We start from the raw sequence: 22,194 nt of genomic DNA on the forward strand, positions 1-22,194 counted from the left end.
AAGTATTGCAATCACTCTTCTGGGGTCATCCATGATTCCCAAAGGATATATTTTGGGGCTTAGTCACCCCAGATCACACTGATATACAGCCTGTTCTGCTGGATACCGCATTTTCAGAAAGGCAGGAACCTAAAGCCCCCCAAGCCCCTGACCGTGTGAGATGCCATGGTGCAGGATGCTGTTGGGGGAGAAGGAATGGCACAGGGATAACATTGTGAGAAGAAAGCCAGTTTAGGGGAGTGAGTTTCTCTTTGCCTGGCTGAAGACCAGAGAAAATATCTAAGACAAAATCGTCTCCGGGTTAATTACGGCTCTCCTGACAACATGGAGGCAAATGCCAGAATCGAAATATTTCTGTCTCTTTCCTCAACCATGCATGTGGAAGTGCTCACGTTCAGGCTCATATTTCTCTAGCCTTTTGCCAGACCATTAACCACAGTCCCTCCCTATTAATCGTGGTAGTGTCCTTCCACTGTCCTGAGTTTCCTCCCAAACATGTCAGTAGAACAGAAAAGATACTGAGAACCTACTGCAGCTCCAAAGTTTCGATTTACAGTTCTGTGATCCATAGCTTATTAATGCCTTCTGACACGGCCCAGATGTCTCCAGAGCAATTAGCAACAGCACGGGGTTAATATAGCTGCCTCGTGGTGGTGCCAACTCATTATAATGGATTGCTCACTTATAAAAATGATGCCGCTTAAGCTGAGTTTAAGCTCCACAGAACACCATAGTACTTAGTATGCACAGACACTGCTGGTTATCTTCCCTTATCACATTTAGAGATTACCAGGTACCTATGGTAAAGATATACCTCTCATGCCTTTTTATGCTATTGATCCAAGCTTTATGGAAGGGAGGTTTACTGGTTAATGCCATCTGTTACCTGGGGAAATGATAAGGCAGCCAGAGTGACTTGTCATTAAGGTACTTGCAGTATCATATAAAAAATCTTATGGAAGTCAAGTCATCCATGCTCTAGGGCTTGCGGTGGAAGCTTATGTACCATGGATGAGACAGCTAGATGGATTAGAGTGTGGTAATTAAGAAATCCTGCCTTTGGAGAGAGCACTGTGGCACAGAGAATTAAGCTGCCACTTGCAATGTCAGCATCCCATATCGGAGTGATTGTTCAAGTCCCAACCCGGCTGTTTCGTACGTCCTAACCCAGCTCGCCTCCAACCCAGCTCTCTGCTAACGTGCCAGGGAAAGCAGCAGAGAAAGGCTCCAGTGTGAGCCTCACCGCTCAGGTGGGAGGTACAGATGGAATTCCTGGCTCCTGGCTTTAGCCTGATCCAGACCTGATTATTGCAGACATTTCAGAAGTAACCCAGCAGATAAGAGACCTCTCTCTCTCTCTCTGTCCCCTCTTCTCTCTGTGTTGCTCTGCTTTCCAAGTAAATCAATATTATTACTCATAAGTGATGGCCTCTCTTACAGCTCTTCAACCTTTTCTTTCTATTTGTTCCCTGCAGTGATCTGGCAGCAAACTCTAAAGGCCAGTTTTCATGATTTCACTCTTCAACAACCTTCACAGGGAACACAATCTAAATGTCTATGTTCACCTAGTGAACCCTCTCTCTCTCTCAGTGCACCCCAAAATGAAGCCGTCACCTCCACACAGCCATTTCTTTAATGACCCAAAACACTGTCTGCCACTTCCGAATTTTTTGGCCAGTCTTCTTCCCTGGAATGGCCTTCCTTCATGCTTCCAATGTCTGCCCAAGCGTTAAGTGTTCAGCCTTACAGTTGAGACCCTCATGTTCCCCAGCAGCGTATCTGGGGTACAGACCGGGCCCTGGCTCCTGACTCCAGCTTCCTGCTGTTGCAGACCATAGAGGCAGCAATGCCGGCTCAAATCACTCGTTTCCTGCCACCCATGTGGGAGACTGGAGCGAGTTCCCACCTCCGGACTTTGGCCCTGCCCTGTGCAAGCCATCATGGGCATTTGGGGAAGGATGGAAGTTTTCTCTTTCTGCCTCTCAAACAAACAAACAAATGAACTAATGAATAAACAAATCAATGCAGCTCAAGCCTCAACCTTCCCGAATAGTCACCTTTTCAGACTTCACTACAGTCTGTATGATTCCAACAGGAATGATTTTAGTGGTCTATTATGGATGTGAGGGTACTTTAAAAAGTTTGTGGAACAGAGCACGGAGGACAGAACAAATCGATCAACTACCTCAGCCATGCGTTGCCAGTGAAAATCTGGGCAAATGGAGACTCTAAGGTGGACTATGTCAACCAGTGGATTCTGGAGAGATTTCATCATGCTTGGAACGGTGAGATTGGCAGCAATTCAGAACTACTGAACTATCAAAACCACTTGAGCAGTGCCCTTGAAGCATGCCCCATGTCAGGGACCCTGGGATGACTAGGTGGGGCTTCTCCTTTTATTCCCCAACTTATCCCAGATACAGACAGGGAGAAAGGGAGAAGGAGAGAGAGAGAGAGAGAGAGAGAGAGAGAGAGAAAGAGAGAATGTGAAAAAAGAGAACGTAGAAAAAAGTTGAAAAAAAAACCCTTTGAAATCTATGCACAGCTTTTTAAAAATAATAAACATTTTTCTCAAATTATTTGAAGATCCTTGTATGACGCACACACATATATAACACTGTATATGTGTTCATTAAAATGTCATATATTTGAGCCCACTCTGAAACCTCACAAAGTATTCTGTCTACAACAGGTGTTTTGATGAATATTTACTATACGTAGAGATATATTTAGCATAACATTTCATCTTTCCAGTGGGAGATCTGACATCAAGGTCTTAAGAGGTATATAGCTTTTGACCTAGCCATTCTAATTTTTGCAATAAACTAGGAAAACCTCAGAGATGCTTGTAAAAGGTGATCAGCTGCTGTGAATGCCTTTTGTTGTGTTTTTCAACAGAGAAGAGGGAAAAAAGATCAACCAAGTAAATCCTGATTTACCCGGGCAGTTGATAAAATCATACCATGGGACATTTCCAAACATGAGACCCAGTTAATAGCACATGACAAATGCAAATGGTAGGTGACCAAATAATTTGTAGGGCACTACTGAATTTTCCTTAGACAGACAGGTAAACAGTGGACATCTCTTAAAAGGGGACTAGCAAGCATTTTCTTCTTGTAGGCTTTTTCTTTTATCCTTGTGAATTTAAATGTTTAGGCACTGAATGAAAATGTCACTGAGAATTAAGAGTGAAATTCACTTTTGGGGTGCAGGCATTGTAAATTGCAGCCTTTGATGCTGGCATCCCACGCGAGGGCTTGTGGAGTCCAGGCTGCTACACTTCTGATACAGTTCTCTGTGGATTCACCCGGGCAAGCTGTGCAGGATGGCCCACGGGCTTGGCCCGCTACCACCCAGGTGCGACACCAGGATGGACTTCGAAAAGAAATTTGGTCTTTCAAACCATCTTACTCGGATAGATATGATTTTTCCAGAAATACAGAATTAAGTGACAAATTTATTTGATTACAAAAAAAAAAAAAAAAAAAACCACCCAAGCAAAGTTTTTCCGTAATATGAAATTTCAAGAACTTTTCAAAGTATGCATTGATTTTATAGGTTTTGGCACCCAAACTAACCTGCCTTCTAATTTGATTTTCCCATGAACTTTTGGAAGTACCCTGACATATCAGTAGTCTGACAGAAGCCAGAGTCAACGCTGGAATCCACTACAACAGGAGAAATACACTGTTGTTATGGAAACCGTATCCATCACACTAGCAGCTAGGAAATTCAAGGGCTCAGGGTGTCTCTACTACAGAATCAATTACTTCCAGTCCAGAAAAGCTACTTATTTTTTCCCGCACATCAGCTTTTCTACTGTAAAATAGGGGGAATATTCTTCCCTAAATCCACAAACACCATACATTACAAGATACTACAAGAGCAATTAGATATTCTGTCTAAAAATACCAAACATATTGTCCACCAGCATGACTTGGGGGTGATTCATGGAACCTCTTATTAAATCTCCACCTTAAATCATGAAGTAGTATTTGAGGCATGTGCCATTGTGTAGGGAATGGCAATTTCTTTGGATGCCCACTTCAGTAACATGGTTACTTAATGAGTGTACCCAAGAGTACATTCATTAAGACCTCGAACGTGGGGCCTGGTGTGGTAGCCTAGTGGCTAAAGTCCTCACCTTGAACGCACCAGGATCCCATGGGTACCGGTTCATGTCCTGGTTGTCCCACTACCCTTCCAGCTCCCTGCTTGTGACCTGGGAAAGCAGTGGAGGACAGCCCAAAGCTTTAGGATCCTGTACCAGTGTGGGATACCTGGAAGAAGCTCCTCGCTTCTGGCTTTGGATAGGTTCAGCTCCAACGGTCGCAGCCACTTGGGGAGCGAACCAGCAGATGGAAGATGTTTCTCTCTGTGCTTTCTCTCTGTAAATCTGACTTTCCAGTAAAAATAAATAAATCTTAAAAAAAAAAGGACCTTGGACATGAAATTATAAAACTTATGTTAGGACACCAAACTAAGCTATTTTTCTAAAAGTTATTTCCTGCATACTCTGCAGATTATTAGTATTTCATTTTTTTCTTTTTTTGGAGAGAACGAATAATACTGAAATGAAGCATTTTCATAGACGAGGCATCCTACACTTCAGATCAGTAACTTAAAGATGAAAATTTAAAGCCCTGACAAACACATTATGCATGAAAAAAGACACCATTTTTTAATATTTGCAAAACTTCTGCAGTTGTATCAGTCACCAAGGGGGTTGCATCACCTTGAGTTATTTACATCAACACAATACACATATTTACATAAACACAGACCAGAGGCTCTTGGCATGAGGCTGGCAGGTGCATATCAGATGCTTCTTCACACAAAAGCAAGTCCCTGGTCATGGCTGCATGTACCAAGACACACACAGAAACACCTCAGTTTCCCACAGATCTCACGGGGCACATTCAGGCCTCAGATAAAAAAAATGAAGAGCCTGAGCTCAACCCTTGAAGGGAGGGAGGGCCTTACATCCCGGCAGCTGGGTCGACTCACCTGTTAAGTGGCTGGCAATCCTGGCAGTGGGTTTGGGAGGCAGGGCCGGGGGTTGCTTGAGAAGGGGCAGCTGCTTCACTGGGGTCTCCTCATGGTCTCCAGAGAAAGCAGCAGGTTTTTTGGGGGGCAGGAGCAGGACTGGTTTGGCTGAAGGATCTTGGGACAGAAGGACTCCAGACTCAGTGGCAGAGGGACTGTCTTCAGACACTGAGGGGACAACCACATGAGACACACTGACATTACACGAACGCAGTGAGAGCCAGCCAGGGACGCAGGACGGCAATGTGCTGGGGACACAGCAGAGCACTGACGGACGGCCTCGCATTGTCGCGCATGCATGTGCAATCCAGAGGATGGCAGAAACCCAATCAAGTGGGCAGGGGGAGAGACAGGAGGAAGAGAGAGAGAGTGTTGAAGAATAAACAGGGTCAAGGTAGAAAGAATAAGAGTGAGAAAGAGAAGCACATTTTCTGAAAACCATAAAAAGTCATAATTTCAAACTTGCCATATGTCATACAAATTCCTGAGGATCCAGTGTAGCTCAGGGGATCACAGTGACCAGTGCAGCACAGTCCAGGGCTGGGCGGGGCAGCGGCACCCTCCAAACCCGGCCAAACCCTGAGCTTGGGCTGTGTGTCCTTTGTTGTGCAGGAGTAAAGCGGGCTGAGGCCCGCTGTGTCCCTGCTGGCAGCAGCTCCGGGTCATGAGCTGATGCTGCCCAGCCCAGAGTCCACACTTTGCAGGTGAGACAGGCCTTGGGGGGGCTGCTCCCCTAGGCTCTGGAACAGAGTTAGTGCTGAGCAGCAGCTGTCCAGGTGAGGCCTTTGTGGTCCTGGGGATACCATCATGCTGATGCCAGTAATTAGATACTCTGACACAGCAAACAAACCATGTTTCCAATCAGTACTCTAATCTGCCCCCTTTCCTCTCTACTGCTTTCCTGCAGAACCGTTTTTCTGGTTTGAGCTCTCACCCTCCCCACACTTCTGCTTGCTGCACATTAGACCCCAAGGCTCTTCCTCCCCACCCCACCACTCCTGCCCCCCAGGGGAATACCTGCCCAGCTCTAGCTTGGAGCTGTCCTAGGTGCTGGCCCATGTCTTCGCCTGCATGATGAGAAGCTGCAACCATGACCTGCCTGATTCCAATGGCACAGGAATGGGAATGTGGCTTGTTTTGTATTCTCATGTTACAGTAAGGCGGTCTCTGCTGGGCTCTTGCCTCCTCCCCGATCTGGGCACCAGTGTTCCAGGCAGCATTCAAGTCTTGCAAAGAATCCTCACAAGCTCCAGGTACACTGTGATCATCTATGCCTCATTCACTGTGGGAACAGTGACTCACCAGGCCCACAGAGGACACATGGAAATCACCCTGCAAGTACCATCTTTCTCTCCCTCCCATGCAAGCCCGGGTTGGCATGGGACTGGTAGCTTGTGGAGAGAAAGTGCATGGCCTTTCTACCCACATATCAGGTATACATTCAAGATGTCCCCAATCTATCTGCTAACAGGAGGTATGGCTCTTCTGCACCTGTTGGGAAGGACCCATCTCTGAACTAAGGGTCACTCTACTAATATCTTTGACGAGATGAATACTGACCACTCAAGACAGCACTGGACCATGCAGGGAGGTGATGGTTAAATGCTATTACCTGTAGTGGGATCTAATTTAACCCATAAATTGTACACAACTGACACTAAAATCAACTGACTGCATCCAGTAAAGGGATCCAATTTGCTAAATTGATATAATCATGATTTGAAACCAGAAGACCAGGATTAAAATGCAGATCCACAGAATTATATAGGTATCAAATAGAAATGTAGGATTCTTTGATTTTTTTTCTCAACAGAAATGAGTTAGAAAACAAAATAATAGCATTGTACATCATCGCTATTACAAAAACAAGCCAACTTTTTGTTTTTACAGAGATTGACTGTAAAAAGTATTTTGAAAAAGTCTAGAATATATGGAAATACCCTCCATAAGAAAAAAAACCATATACTTAGCATGCAGTAAATTTCTACATGGTTAGGCTCAGGGTGATCAAACTAGAGTCGGAAGCTGCCTTCAATTCTGCCACAGGCATACCTGGCCCATCCATGATGTCTGAGGCCTGAAGCACCTCGTATGAGCAGGGATCCCTGGGCATGGGGACCGGCTCCATTTCCGACAGGGCAGGCAGAGACAGCTGGCTGGAACTCAGCGACTGCCCATTTTCCAGGGAGTCGTCTTCGTTTGATATGGAGAGCTCCCCATCTGTGAGAGAGAGGAGAGAGGAGAGTTAGACAGCAGGTGCCTCCCAGGAGATGTGTGATGCAGACAGCTTGCTGAGTCCAGCTGCAGCTGCACAACTCAGGTTAGGATCTGAAGTCAGCATCCGCCCCTCCGCATGAAAGACATCTGTTATTATCTTCAGAGCCATGTCACCTAATCATCAGGCCGACCCTTTCCAAGAATCTGTAGCCATGTGCTGGTGTTCTAGCCATCTTTCTAACAAGTCTCCATCACATACTCTATGTATTGCTTGAACAAAGAAAGCACGTTAACAGGAAATTTTTCCTGGTACTTTTTTAAAACTTAGGATTGGGCTTGGCGCTGTGGCCTAGCAGCTAAAGTCCTCGCCTTGAACGCACTGGGATCCCATATGGGCACTGGTTCTAATCCCAGCAGCTCCACTTCCCATCCAGCTCCCTGCTTGTGGCCTGGGAAAGCAGTTGAGGACGGCCCAATGCTTTGGGACCGTGCACCCATGTGGGAGTCCCGGAAGAGGTTCCTGGTTCCTGGCTCCGGATCGGCACAGCACTGGCCGTTGCACTCACTTGGGGAGCGAATCATTGGATGGAAGATCTTCCTCTCTGTATATCTGACTTTGTAATAAAAATAAATAAATCTTGAAAAAAAAAAACCTTAGGATTGAAATTCTCTGGGATGGAGAATATCAAGGCCCTAGAGTGAGTCTCATCCTGCCCTGTGTGTGTGGTTATTCTCGTCCTATTTCTCGGTGGCTGAACCTGTGGCAGGGCATCCCTTCCACCTACCAGACTGCCTTGGGCTACAGACACTGGGACAAGCCCTGGTCCAGAGGACACAGACTTTGATCTCACTTTACACTGAGTAGCACCAGGCAAGGCTGCTGCACATCACAGTGAAGGATCAAAGACGCCCATACAATGGATGTTTGTCAAACCAAAATCCTCCTCCTGTGATTTCATCCCAGCCCAGGGGAGTCCTACTTACCTCAACATTAATTTTTAAAGAGGACTTAAAGCTCTTCCAGTGAGATGAATAAACATCCACATGAAAGGTTAAGTTGTACCTACTCAGAAACACAGCACCCAGCAACGCAACCATCTGATGAACACAGAAAGCGGGAGGGCTTACTTGAAAAATAAAGCCGCGAGGTAACTTGGAGGTTACTCTTGGCTAAGTGATGCTTCCCTTTGGCTGGGTCCCTCCCCAAGTTTTAATTTTGTACCTCAGGCATGCATGGAAGCACAGGATTCCTCCATTGCCCTGTACTCCCATCCCCAAACAAACTGCATGCTCAACAGCACAACCTACACACCAAGTCTTTATGCAGCATGGAATTGAAGGAATAGACAATATTCGATTTAGAACTTCTATAAGCAGAAAATATATAATCAAATCAATAAAAAAAAAACCCCAAAGAACGAACGACCAGGGCTGGTGCTGTAGTGTAGTGGGTAGAAGCTGCCACTTGTAATGTAACCATTTCTTGCGGGTTCTGGTTCAGGTACCAGCTGTTTTACTTCTGACCCAGCCCCAAAGATGCACTTGGAAAAGCAATGGGAGGTAATCAAGATGGCGGAATAGGGTAAGGACACGTTTATACAGACGGAAAAACATTTAATCAGGATGAAGCAGAGAGGACACATTCCAGGAAATAGGAAAGGACAGAACAACAGCAGAGGGGTACCTGGAGACTGACAGACACAGGAAAGCAGCGGACACAATGGTGTGGTGTTGCAGAGACTGATACTCCAGCAGAATTCAGCTAACAGCAATCTGAACTCCACCAGAGGCCAGAACTCCAACAGCAACCAGGTGGGAAGGGACTTTCACTGGGAGCTCGGGTGGTGAACCCAGACAAAGAACTGTCCATTCTGCTGGTCCATTTGATTTGACCAGGAGCAGAGATAAAGCAGCAGATTCCAGATGGACAGTGCGAGAACAGGGTGGATTTCATAGCTCAGTCAGCCCCCTAGAGCTGAATTTGGCGCCATTTTGTATAAGGAGGCAAAGGCAAGGGAAAGGCCTGAGCATGCGCTGAGCTAGGGGTGAGCTCATTTCTGACTCAGTGAACTGCAGCAACAATGTGGCATTCTACAGGTTCCACCCAAGACAGGTCTGGGTAGCCCTCGGATCTGACAGCCAGCAGATCAAGAACTCAAGTAGTGGTACGTGAGGTGCCACTTTGTACATTGTGGCAATAATTTTAGGACTGCAGGGGACAACAGTGAACTGCGCATGTGCAGATCTCGCGAGAACTCACTGAGATCCGTGGATTGCACTGATCCCGCAGGAAAATAATACTGACTGTGTCATCGTACGGGTCAAAATAGGTCCGTGTGGCACCCAGACCTAATGTCCAACAGGTTCCGACAAGATCAGCGCCACCAACAACCTAATTATATAGGACACCTGGTGTCTCTCTAATCCTGGGACCTGTCCTACCAGAGGTGGGAGAAAGGTTGCAGAGACAAAGGTGCAACCCCAGCACGGTATCACAGGAGGTGGAGAGTGGTGAGCCAAGAGCTGGGGCTATGAGACCATGGTGGAAATCTAACATAAGAACCCAGACCTGGAACTTGCTGAAGGTTGTGACACAAGTGGCTGCAAGAAAAGTTGAGTGCCAACCACAATAAATAAAATCGCATTGTAGACGTGTGGGTGACACAGCTTAGAAACCTGCCCCAAGAAGAAGATTCTGCTAACCAGAAGTACAAACACCAAGAGCAAAAGAAGAGACAAAGGCTCAATGAATATTACTGAAAACTCCCCTGCAAAGGAGCAAAACCCTATGCCAATCTCAGAATTAACTGAGGAAGACATCGAGAAAATGGGGCACACAGAATCCATAAAACTCATTTTAAAGATTCTGATCAACAATGAGAAGCTCATGCAAGAGTTCAAAGAATTTAAGGAAGCAATAAAGCAAATCAAGGCTGGTATATCAGAAATTAAGAACACAGTAGAGCAAATTAAGAGTACAGTGGAGAGTCTCCAAAATAGAATGAAGCAAGCAGAAGAAAGAATCTCAGAATTGGAAGGTATTTCCTGTCACCAGGGGAAGCAAACAAAAAGCTGGAAGCAGAGCTGGATCAGGCCAAAAAAAGTATTCAGGAATTGAAAGACACTATTTAGAGGCCAAATATAAGAGTTATGGGAGTCCCAGAAGGTGCAGAAAGAGAAGCTGAGTTTGCAAATGTATTTAATGAAATAATAAAGGAAAATTTCCCTAATCTAGAGAAAGAATTGGGAAACAAGATCCAGGAGGGGCACAGAACTCCCAACAGGCTTGACCAAAAGCGATCTTCACCACGACACATGATAATCAAGCTCTCTTCAATTGAACATAAGAAAAAGATCTTTAAATGTGCACGTGAAAAAAAATCAGTTGACATATAAAGGAAAGCCAATTAAGCTCACAGGAGATCTCTCACAGGAAACTCTACAGGCAAGAAGAGAATGGAGGGACATATTCCAGATTCTAAAAGAAAAAAATTGTCGGCCCAGGATAACATATCCAGCAAAGCTTTCTTTCGTCTTTGAAAATGAAATCAAATTCTTCCACAGTAAAGAAAAGTTAAAAGAATTTGCCTCTTCCAAACCTGCCCTAAAAATGATACCTCAAGATGCTCTCTTGGCAGAGAAGAGGAATAGCACCTACCAAAACCAAAGGCAAATGGGAACAACATCCCAGTAAAATGACAACAGAAGACTAAACCAATGAACAACCCATTCCTAAAATGACAGGACCAACGTCACACCCATGTATATTAAACTCTGAATGTAAATGGCTTAAGCTTAATCAAACAGCATAGATTAGTAGACTGGATTATAAAACAAAACCCATCTATTTATTGTCTGGAGGAGACACACTTCAACAAAGATTAGCGGAAACTATATCACATGGGTTTTGTTATTCTCTGTTAGTTTCATCTCTTCAAAACACTTCCTTCTGATTAAATCATTCAATGGCTCGTAGATCATACGGTAGCATCATTTTCTTCAAGAAGGTTCTTGATTTTCATTTCTTCAACTACACATTAGTCATTTAATAGCATGTTATTTAACTTCTTGGTGTTGTTAATTTCTTTTTTCTCCCTGATGTTGATTTTGTTTTGTGGCTCTTCATTTAATGGGATGTATAGTAGCTGTGTAGGAGACTGTCATATCTAGTAACATGTCATTTAACTTCATGGCATTGTAAATTTCTATTTGTTGATTTTGTATCATGACTTTTCATTAAGGGGACGTACAGTAGTTGTTTAATGGAGACTGTCATATCTAGTAACATGTCATTTAACTTCAGGCATTGTAAATTTCTATTTGTTGATTTTGTATCATGACTTTTCATTTAAGGGGACGTACAGTAGTTGTTTAATGGAGACTGTCATATCTAGCAACATGTCATTTAACTTCATGGCATTGTAAATTTCCTCTTCTTCCTATTGTTGATTTTGAAACATGACTTTTCATTTAAGGGGATGTACAGTAGCTGTGAAATGGAGACTAACATTCAGATGTGAGGATGTAGTGTTGTATGCATTTCTGCTTCCAGACAAAAATGGACTTACAATTAAACTGTTTACTATATCTTGACAATAGGATTCTGGACTCTCTGCCATTGTCCAGGCCCGCAGTGATGGACATATGACTGAGTATGAAGAACTATATGTTAGTAATGATATAGAGGAACTGGGGGGGAGGGAACAGGGGAGGGGATAAGGGAATATGAAACCGTACTATAAAATAATAAGAATAGTAATAAAATGAATTAAAAAATACAAAAAAAGAAACTATATGTATTCAAATGAAAGCAAAGTAAAATAATGAAACACTGAACCTGTGCATAATGAGGATTTATACATACACCAATGTGTTGACATAAAAGAATAATGCACTTGTTACCCAAAGACTATCACAACTTCATCAGTTTCTAAATGACATATGTGATTATATTAGCTAATATTTTAGAAGCATAAAAGAATATCTGTGTCATAAAATAATGAAATAAATTTATGCTCCTGCTTTACTGTGCATAAAACTGTCCTCACATGGTCATTAGTAAAACGGTGGGCATATGTTGATATTCTTGGTTCAATAAAACTCTTCAGATGCAGTTACTGTCTTGTGTTGAAAAGTTAATACAATCGCCCTTTATATCTATTATTGTTGGTTTTGATATTAATTGTTAACTCTAAAGGAGTTTGTGGAGGGGTTATTTTTAAAAAGTATTCTCCATTTAATATCAGTAAAATCACTTTTTATTTTAAAAAAAATAAAAAATAAATAAAAGAAAGAAACAAAAGAAGAGTAAGTCACCCAGCCATAGAAATAAAGCGCTTTATAGAAGAAGAAAAACAAAACAAACAAACAAAAAAATATCCCTGACACAGACTATGTAAAGTGCTGGCATTTAAAGTTGTCCTTTCCTTCTCTGACCTTTGAGTATGCTCAAATGGAAGTAGAAGTTAGTGTAAGTAGGTTAACAATAGAATGACTACTCATTAACGAGAAAACAGGTGCAGTACAGATGTGGAAATTGTACAGCTGACTCTTCTGGCAAAGGCTGCACTGAGTTAATGCCTCACTATCCTACCCTGGAAGGTCCCAGTCCTCCTAGAATACTTTTATCTAGCACGTTCAAACCAACACCATGGGAGGTGACTCTGTTTAAAGTTCCCCATCAGTGGACTAACAACACAGGGGTCACTCACTTGAACACTCCTCTGGGAAACTACTTTGTTCCTGAAGCTGTAAGTATAATCACAGTCCTAGGCAAGACGCAGTGCTATGGTCGAGTGCTGCTTTGTTGGGGTAGGGACACTATCGAGTGATGGCCATCCAGTAGTCACAACGGATCTCAGCGTGTACAAAGTGAAAACTTTAGCCACTAAGCTACTGTGCCAGGCCTACAAGATCTACTTTCTAAATTTCCCCCCTGTATTTTGTGATCCTGCATGAGCTCGTCCTCTGGCAACGTGTTGGACTCACACAGCCATATGATAGGAACTCTCCAGGAGACTTGTGGCCAAAGAAAATCATTGTTTAGGGGAACAAAATGGTAAACCTGCCTCGCTGTTCAAAAAGTAAAATGGTAAGGTTTGTTAATGGAAATGCAGGGCCTAAGTCACCTAGCTTTAAAGATTTTTAACAAACACGTAAGTGTTGAAAACATATACATAAAAACTATGGGAGAATTCATGCATGGTAATGACTAGAGCTGGGCCCAGGCTGAAGAGAAGAGCCCAGAACTCTGGTTGGCTCTGCCATGAGGGTAGTGCGGGTCCAAGTCATGCATGGTAATGACTGGAGCTGGGCCCAGGCTGAAGAGAAGAGCCCAGAACTCTGGTTGGCTCTGCCATGAGGGTGGTGCGGGTCCAAGTCATGCATGGTAATGACTGGAGCTGGGCCCAGGCTGAAGAGAAGAGCCCAGAACCCTGGTTGGCTCTGCCATGAGGGTGGTGCGGGTCCAAGTCATGCATGGTAATGACTGGAGCTGGGCCCAGGCTGAAGAGAAGAGCCCAGAACCCTGGTTGGCTCTGCCATGAGGGTGGTGCGGGTCCAAGTCATGCATGGTAATGACTGGAGCTGGGCCCAGGCTGAAGAGAAGAGCCCAGAACTCTGGTTGGCTCTGCCATGAGGGTGGTGCGGGTCCAAGTCATGCATGGTAATGACTGGAGCTGGGCCCAGGCTGAAGAGAAGAGCCCAGAACCCTGGTTGGCTCTGCCATGAGGGTGGTGCGGGCCCAAGGACTTGGACCATTTTTTGCTGGTTTTCTAAGCACATCAGCAGACAGCTGGACTGGAAGCTGGAAAGGGAGCTAGATCTTTCTTTTTTTTTAAAGATTTATTTATTTTTTATTACAAAGTCAGATATATAGAGAGGAGGACAGACAGACAGGAAGATCTTTCATCTGATGGTTCACTCCCCAAGTGAGTGCAACAGCTGGTGCTGCGCCGATCTGAAGCCAGGAACCAGCAACCTCTTCCGGGTCTCCCACGCGGGTGCAGGGTCCCAAAGCTTTGGGCTGTGCTTGAATGCTTTCCCAGGCCACAAGTAGGGAGCAGGATAGGAAGTGGAGCTGCCGGGATTAGAACCGGCGCTCATGTGGGATCCCGGGAGTGCTCAAGGCGAGGATTTTAGCAGCTAGGCCACGGCACCAGGCCCGGGAGCTAGATCTTAAACTGCTATCTATATAGGCTGTAGGTGTCAGTCTAACGTACTGGGTCCCATCAAAATTCTAATTCTGAGAAACAAAAATGCTTGAATAAACCTATGCTAACCACAAAATTTGATTTTCTAAGATATGAATTATGGTTTATATAAAAAAATCTAAGCTTAAAATTGTATTTCTGGCAGCATAATAAATTCTTACTTAATAAAATAACAATTGGATCTGAGTATGAAGAATTGCTTTATTTATATTTATATATTGAACCATTACTGCAATAACTGTTATAGGGTTCAAAAAACTCAAAATAAAACCCCAAGAGTAGAATAAATAAAAAAAGGGAAAAAAGAGAATAAATTATAGAAACAAATATGTATTTTTTTCAGTTCGTACATGAGGGAAGCCAGATGTATAGTTTCGACTGACTCATAAAATTTTCTGATTTTCTATTTGAAATACTACACACCAACCAGAAGAAAAAGAGCAGTATAAAGGGAAAATATGAGCAAAACAAATGAATAAAAGAAAAACTATCCTAATGTTGAAGTGTATTTATCAGAGTAAATAAAAATCATGTCCAGGTTGCCACTTGTAAAATGCCTAGAATAAGACAAATGCAAATGAAATGACAGTATGGATGAGACTAATACATGAAAACGTGTTTGAAACAATGTCAAGCAAACAGCAAGAATAGACAACCGTGCACATTTGGTTATATAAATCAATAAATGATATCAATTGAAGCACATACGCACATTGGCAAAGCTCTCAAGTACACTTGGCATAATCGAGTTTAGGGATCACTAACTTTTTTTCCTTCTAAAAATGCTCACATGTACAACAGCACTTACAAAGCTTATCAGAAAATGGAATTTGAAGATAAAGTTTATTTGGGTGCAAAAAATGTTAAGTCCATGCATAAGTTTTTCGTGAACTGTATTTCCCATGAACTTTCTGAAGACTCCTTGTATTTTGAAACATACAAAAATACCACATGATACTTGTGTAAACTACAGTTTTTTAAAAAGTAATAATTCCATTTGTTAGAGGGCGAAATCTCTTCCCACACTCCCCTGGTTTGGAGAGGAGGAATTTTTCTCTAAGTTTCTTAAGCATGCTGGAAAACGACCACCGATTCCTGTTTTCTCTACTGCAGGAGTTGTCCTGGCTCTGGACAAGTATTCATTTGGTCTTCAGGCATTTTCACCTGGTACAGCGATCCATGCTCAGAGTAAGAGTGTGAGCAGAAACTTACTAGACAGGGGCCAGCATTGTGGCTCAGCATGTGAGACTGCCATTCCTTGGGGAGCCATGGTTTGAGTCCTGGATGTACCACCTCCGATCTATCTCCCAACTAATGTGCTTAGCACCCCACCACCCATCTGGAAGACCCAGAGGGAGTTCTGCGCTCCTGGATTGGGCCTGGCCCAGCAGCAGACATTATTGCCATTTAATGAGTGAACCAACAGAGGGAAGAATTCCTCTCACTCAACCTCTTTATCTGCCTTTCAAATAAACAGAGCAAATCTTTAAGAAATCAGAGAAAGAAAATTAGCAGATCCATCAGCAACTGGCAGACCGGTACACAGATGAAACACTGCATTGATCACTAATGTGCTTTGATTTTCAAATGGCTCAGACACATCAGAGTATTACTAGGGGGGCCTTCAACTCCTTATCAATCTGAGATTCAAAGAAAGGCAATGCATATGCTATCTCAGAGGCAAGGACATCAAGGGAGCCACTGGTACGTAACAGAAAGGATGGCAGAATGAATGCTGCTGTCCTGGTAAGTCTGTGACCCTGCAAACTGGGGCACACACCTTCTAAGGGGGTGAGACAGATGGAGACAACAGCAGGTGCAGGGCGCAGGAGCTCAGGCGTGTGCTGTGTTGTCATCCTTATCAGCACTAGCTTGCAACAAGCTGCTTAACTTCCGGGGACCCCAGTTTCTGCCCCTTGCCAACAACATTTAGATGAAGCCCAACTTCCTTCTGGGAAAGGGATGGATTTCTGGCTTATTATTCGGGGAAAGAAAGATTTATGTTTTTACTGGAGTAAACTGGTAAGTGAAGTTTTGGTATAGGTCTGTAAGTTTGTGCTGCAGATGAAAATCCCTCTGTATGCAGAAGCGAGAAACATTCTAGAAGCAGCTCAGAGTTGAAGTGCTGTTAGACACTTTGTATGCAAGCAGCAACAACCCTTGAAACAATATTTGGGAAATTTACTATGTACTAGGGTCTGTGTTCATTTTGCTGCCCTGCCCTGAGGATACATCAAAAAGTACATGGACCAAGGAACAAAAAGACAAACGTATTTTGGTCATAAAAATGGAATTCTTGCATAAAGATATCTTCAAAAAAGTCACAGAAAATGCACATTATGAAAAAAAAAATCCTGGGCCTGTCATGGTGGCACATGTCACTCCTTCACCCTGTGGAACTGGCATCCCACATGGGTGCTGATTTGTGTCCTGTCTGCTCCACTTTCGATCCAGCTCTCTGCTTATGGCCTGGGGAAGCAGCAGAGAACAACCTAAACCCTTGGGACCCTGGACCCGTATGGAAGCCCCAGAAGGAGCCCCTGGCTCCTGACTTTGTAGCAGCTCAGCTACGGTTGCAGTGGCCATTTGGGGAGTGAGCCAGTGGACACAGAAGATCTAACTCTGTCTTTCCTTCTCTAGCTATAAAACACGTCTTTCAAATAAAAATAAATAAATCCTTACAGTAAAAAAAAAAAAAAAAAACTATGCATGGATTTCAAAGGGTTTTTCTTTTGCACAAAAATAAACCTATCTTTTAATTCCATTTTCTACCACCTCTTCAAGCAACCTCAAATCCATATAATGAAGCTGCTACCTAACTTTTGCACACTGTAGAGGAAACTGAACACTAGTTAAGGAAGTCACTTGGGTTAAGTTCCAGACAGTAGGTGCTGAGCAAGTGTGCTGTACATGTGTGTGTGCATATGAAATACCACTTCCGATGACGTTTGGAAGGGTCGACTCCCGAGGGATGGCAAAGGAACAATGCAGCAATCTTTTACGAATAACACTCGCACCTGCCATGGTTAAAATCAAATTCTAGTCATTCTCATCGCAGAGAGTAATGACCATCATAAAAATCAGGATTCCATCTATGCCCCCATGATAAAGAAAGATTATGTAAGTCAAGGGCCACGTAACCAGTTAGCCTGGACACATTAGGAAGTGTTGCCTAAAGTAGTGCATTTTGTGGGTGATGCAAATGTGTGGAATTCATACATGCACACTGGTGAAAATCCCTAGCCTTAGCCCTAGCCCCAGCCCCAACCCTAGCCCCAGCCCCAGCCCTAGCCCCAGCCCCAGCCCTAGCCCCAACCCTAGCCCTAACCCTAGCCCTAGCCCTAGCCCTAACCCTAGCCCTAACCTTAACCCCAGCCCTAGCCCTAACCCTAGCCCCAGCCCCAGCCCTAGCCCTAGCCCTAACCCTAACCCTAGCCCTAGCCCTAGCCCTAACCCTAACCCTCTGCTGACAGGCGTCACTTGCAACAAAAGCAGCACAACACAAAAGTCACCAGGGTCGTCCTTGGGAAACCTAATGTGAGCAATTAGCTGCTGATCGGCTCTTCTCTGAGACAGGAGCTGTCCTTCAGCTCATTCTTGCTCGGCTTCCCAGCCTTGCTCTTCCATCAAAGGTTGTCTTATCAAAAGCCTGCTCTCTGCAAAAGCATTATGGGGGAGGCCATGGTCCTGATATCTGTGAGCTATGACATAGAGACTGAACCTAATGTCTTGCAGTTTTTATTTTTTGATATTAATAAATTTCTTTCTCTAGTCTAGGAAAAAAAAAAGACACCCATTAGGGAAGACTAGCCAGGACCAAGCGTTGACGCACAGTGGGTTCAACCACTGTGTGTAATGCCAGCATGCCATAGAGACAGCACTGGTTCAAAATCCAGTGCCCTGCTCATGCACCCGGGATGCAGCAGATGTTGGCACAGGTACTTGGGGGCACGGTCACCTACCACCCATGCAGCGGAACAAGGCTGGAGTTCCTGGCTTCCAACTCGGACGCGGTGCAGACTTGGCGGTTGCTACCTTCCAGGAGTAAAACAGTCCATGAAAGATCTTTCTCTCTCTCTCTCCTTTTTTCTGCTGTTCAAGTGTATAAATATGTATTCTTGAAAAAGGAGGTATAGGTGTTATATTAAAAATAAATATGTATTTATTTGAAAGGCAGAGTTAGAGAGAGAGAGAGACAAGAATGAGAGAAATCTTGCATCTGCTGGTTCACTCCCCAAGTAACCACAATGGCTGGGGCTTGGCTGGTCTCAAGCCAGGAGCCCACAAGCTTCAATGTGGCAGGGGCCCATGTTCTTGGGCCATCCTCTGCTGCCTTCCCAGGAATATTAGCAGAGCTGGATCAAAAGTAGAACAGTGGGACTCGAAGCAGAGCTTATATGGGATGCCAGTGTCTTGGGACAGAGCATTGGTCCCTATTGTTTTAACTTTCCTAAGTGCCATTCAAGCAACTAGGTACAGAGCTCTGAAAAAGCCTGTTACTCCCTATATAACCTTTCCAAATTACTACAATCCAAGCTACTCACTGTTCCTATTGAGCTGAGCAGAAGCGACTCCTGAAGGAGCTGAGTGCATCAGAGGACAAGACAGCTTGTCACAAGCCAGGAGCACAGGGTCGCCTTGGAATACCAAGCAGCAGAGTTCCCACTACTATCTCTTCCTCCTGCCTCCCCCCACCAGCCACAAACAACAGAAGAAGAGATCTTCACTAGCCTCAGTGCTCTTTGCTGAGCTCAAACACTCCCGGCCAGAAATGTTTCAAATGCCCAGTCTGTGCAGAAGACCAACATCATGATGACCTATCACCGTTACAAGCATGCGCAAACTGAGGAGGTACTACCTTCCCCCATCCCCCACAGCTACAATGTATAAAAGCCCAGTGCTGTACACCCAGGGCGGCCATTTCCCTGTGAGATCACCTGCCGTGTGGAGTGGTCCCGGGCTATCTCCCACCAGAGAGTAGTTCATCAGAGTCTTTTTTTTTCTTTCTGCTCTTTCTTCTCCCCATGGGTACCTTTCTCATGGAATAAAGACCTCCTGCGTAACTTACCATGTCTGGCTTTTGGATTTGTGGCAATAAAAGCTAACAGTTCCCACAGTGAAGTGAGATACGGGTTCATAATTAGCTAAGAAATAATTTAGCTAAGCTATCACTGATGGATTAAAAACTTTCTGCTTAGGACATGCAAAATGGATCCTTGGCATTTGTCACTCCTGGTGGAGGTTTTCTCGCCAGTCTCCCTAGTTCAGGGAGCCAATGTGAGTATACTAAATGGTGATACATGGAACTGGATGGAAAACACAGAGCGTACAGAGCAAAGCACAGCTAGCAAACACGGCTGTTTCCTAGTAAGCATTACTACCATGCAACCTGAGCATTTGAAAAGACTTGAAAGTCTCACTTGAAAAACAACCGGCCTCCAAAAAACTGCAGCACCTAGCGAGAAGTCATTGCGTGTGTGTGTGTGTGTGTGTGTGTGTGTGTGTGAGAGAGAGAGAGAGAGAGAGAGAGAGAGAGAGAGAGAGAGAGAGAGAGATACGATTCTTCTCTGCATTGATCATCAGGATTTAAGGCAGACCTGGCAAGATTCTCCCACCAGGGGGCCTGAATTTCCAGAATCTGCAAGTCAGAGAACTTAATATGTACCTTATCATTTTTTTAAAAGATTTATTTATTTTTATTGGAGAGTCACATATACAGAGAGGAGGAGAGACAGTGAGAAAGATCTTCCGTCCAATGATTCACTCCCCAAGCAGCTGCAACGGCTGGAGCTGAGCCAGTCCGAAGCCAGGAGCTTCTTCCAGGTCTCCCACACAGGTGCAGGGTCCCAAAGGTTTGGGCCATCCTCGACTGCTTTCCCAGTCCACAAGCAGGGAGCTGGATGGGAAGCGGGGCAGCCGGGATTTAACTGGCACCCACATGGCATATAAGGCGAGGACTTTAACCACTACGCTTTGTGCCAGGCCCTGTATCTTACCATTGATCTGTATTCACAACAGAAGTCACTGGATGATTCTGATCAGCACATATACAAGGATTACTTCCCCAAGGCCCCAAGAACGCCCTCTGCCTGGTGCAGGCATTTTTAAGATACAGAAATGTTGCTTTGACTGCTTCTTCCGGTCAAGAAACCACTGCTCATTTGCAGGCTGGAGTCTGCTGGTGTGTGGAGTTAGACTGTGGTGTCTCTCAGGGTCTTGGGCACATCTGTGTCTCCCAAGCCATGTTGATATCAAGGGCCTATATTCCTACGTTGTCTCTGCTGATGAACTTGGGCTCTGAGTCAAGATGCCTGTTTGCCAACGGATGTCGCTGGCTCCAGGATTTTCAGCTGAGAGAGGAGTGACCATCTTGCTAATCCTGGGTGTTTTGATGCAAAGATGCAGGGGGGGGGGGGCAGTGATGGAAAACAACACAGAGAGTTATGGTTTCTCTCCTAGGCAGCAGGGGAACCTGAATCTCACACATCATTGTACCAGGGGCCTTCCATTGCGAGTAGGTAGCCCAGGTGAGGCTACAAATCAAGATTAAAAAAAAAAATCTTAAATGGAACAGTAAGGGGACAAAGATGTTTTTCTACCTAAGCTCTCAAATGTGACCCCTAATAGCCACATAAGGGTGGTTACTGAAATTAACCACAATGAAGTAAAACCTAATCACATTTTTAAAGATTTATTTTATTTATTTGAAAGGAAGTTACAGGGCCTGGTGTGATAGTTCATTGGTTAAATCCTTGCCTTACATGTGCCAGGATTTTATATGGGTATTGGTTCATGTCCCGACTGCTCTATGTCCCATCCAGCTCCCTGCTTATGGCCTGGGAAAGCAGTAGAGGATGGTCCAAAGCCTTGGGACCCTGTAACCACATGGGAGACCTGGAAGAAGTGTCTGGCTTCTGGCTTCCGATACTTTGGCTTTGGCAGTTGAGGCCACTTTGGGAGTGAATCAGCTGACAGAAGATCTTTCTATATCTCTCCTTCTCGCTGTAAATCTGCCTTTCCAGTAAAAATCAGTAACTTAAAAAAAATTATTGAAAGGAAGAGTTACAGAGATTGAGTGAGAGAGAGTGAGAGATATTCTGTTCACTGGGTCACTCCTCAAATGATCACAAGAACAGGGCTACGCCAGGACAAAGCCAGGAGCCTGGAACCTCACCTAGGCCTTACTTCACATTTTAAGCACTCCCAAACCACACATGGCAATGGCTGGTTTATGAGCCGGCCCAAATGAGAAACTCTCTCCTTGCTGCTGAAACTTCTATCAGACAGCATTGCTTCAGGTCAAGCTGAAAATCATAGCGGACCTAATGCACATGTCAAAACCTATCTATCCCAGGAAATGGGAGATTAAAACTCTTAACTGGTCAACGTCACCATTAGAGTGGCAGCTCAGTGACTGTATGGTCTGATAATAGGGACACATTCCAAGGTGCGCATCACTCAGCAATTTCCGCATGGCACATCCACACCAGAGCAGCTATGACGTCACCAGGTGATACCATCTTAGGGAGCTACCCCTGTTTATGTGGTCAGCTCCTGTGCTACACAAATGTACTAAGCTATCAACAGGCCTACAGAAATCGAAATAGAAGGTAAGTTTAATTTGGTGAAAAAAAATTAAAATCCATGCAATATGAGGATTCTTCAAAAAGTTGGTGGCAAATGCATCTTATGAAGTAATATATATATGAAATACATA

General features: G+C 44.3%; 1 protein-coding gene across 5 annotated transcripts in view; it reads right to left on the minus strand.

Annotated features, from left to right (window-relative positions):
- PHACTR1 (phosphatase and actin regulator 1) overlaps window positions 1-22,194 on the minus strand; it is a 307,729-nt gene that overhangs the window by 78,193 nt on the left and 207,342 nt on the right. For 4 of the 5 annotated variants that reach the window (XM_058668686.1, XM_058668694.1, XM_058668674.1 and 1 more), the window contains 2 exons: window positions 7,102-7,269; window positions 5,011-5,217 (listed from right to left, as the gene is read on the minus strand). In XM_058668686.1, coding sequence (XP_058524669.1) covers window positions 5,011-5,217; window positions 7,102-7,269 — 375 coding nt within the window. The remainder of the gene's footprint in view (window positions 1-5,010; window positions 5,218-7,101; window positions 7,270-22,194) is intronic. The other variant, XM_058668681.1, reaches the window with a different exon arrangement.

The sequence above is a fragment of the Ochotona princeps genome, chromosome 1 (genome assembly GCF_030435755.1).
Source record: "Ochotona princeps isolate mOchPri1 chromosome 1, mOchPri1.hap1, whole genome shotgun sequence".
Classification (NCBI taxonomy): domain Eukaryota; kingdom Metazoa; phylum Chordata; class Mammalia; order Lagomorpha; family Ochotonidae; genus Ochotona; species Ochotona princeps.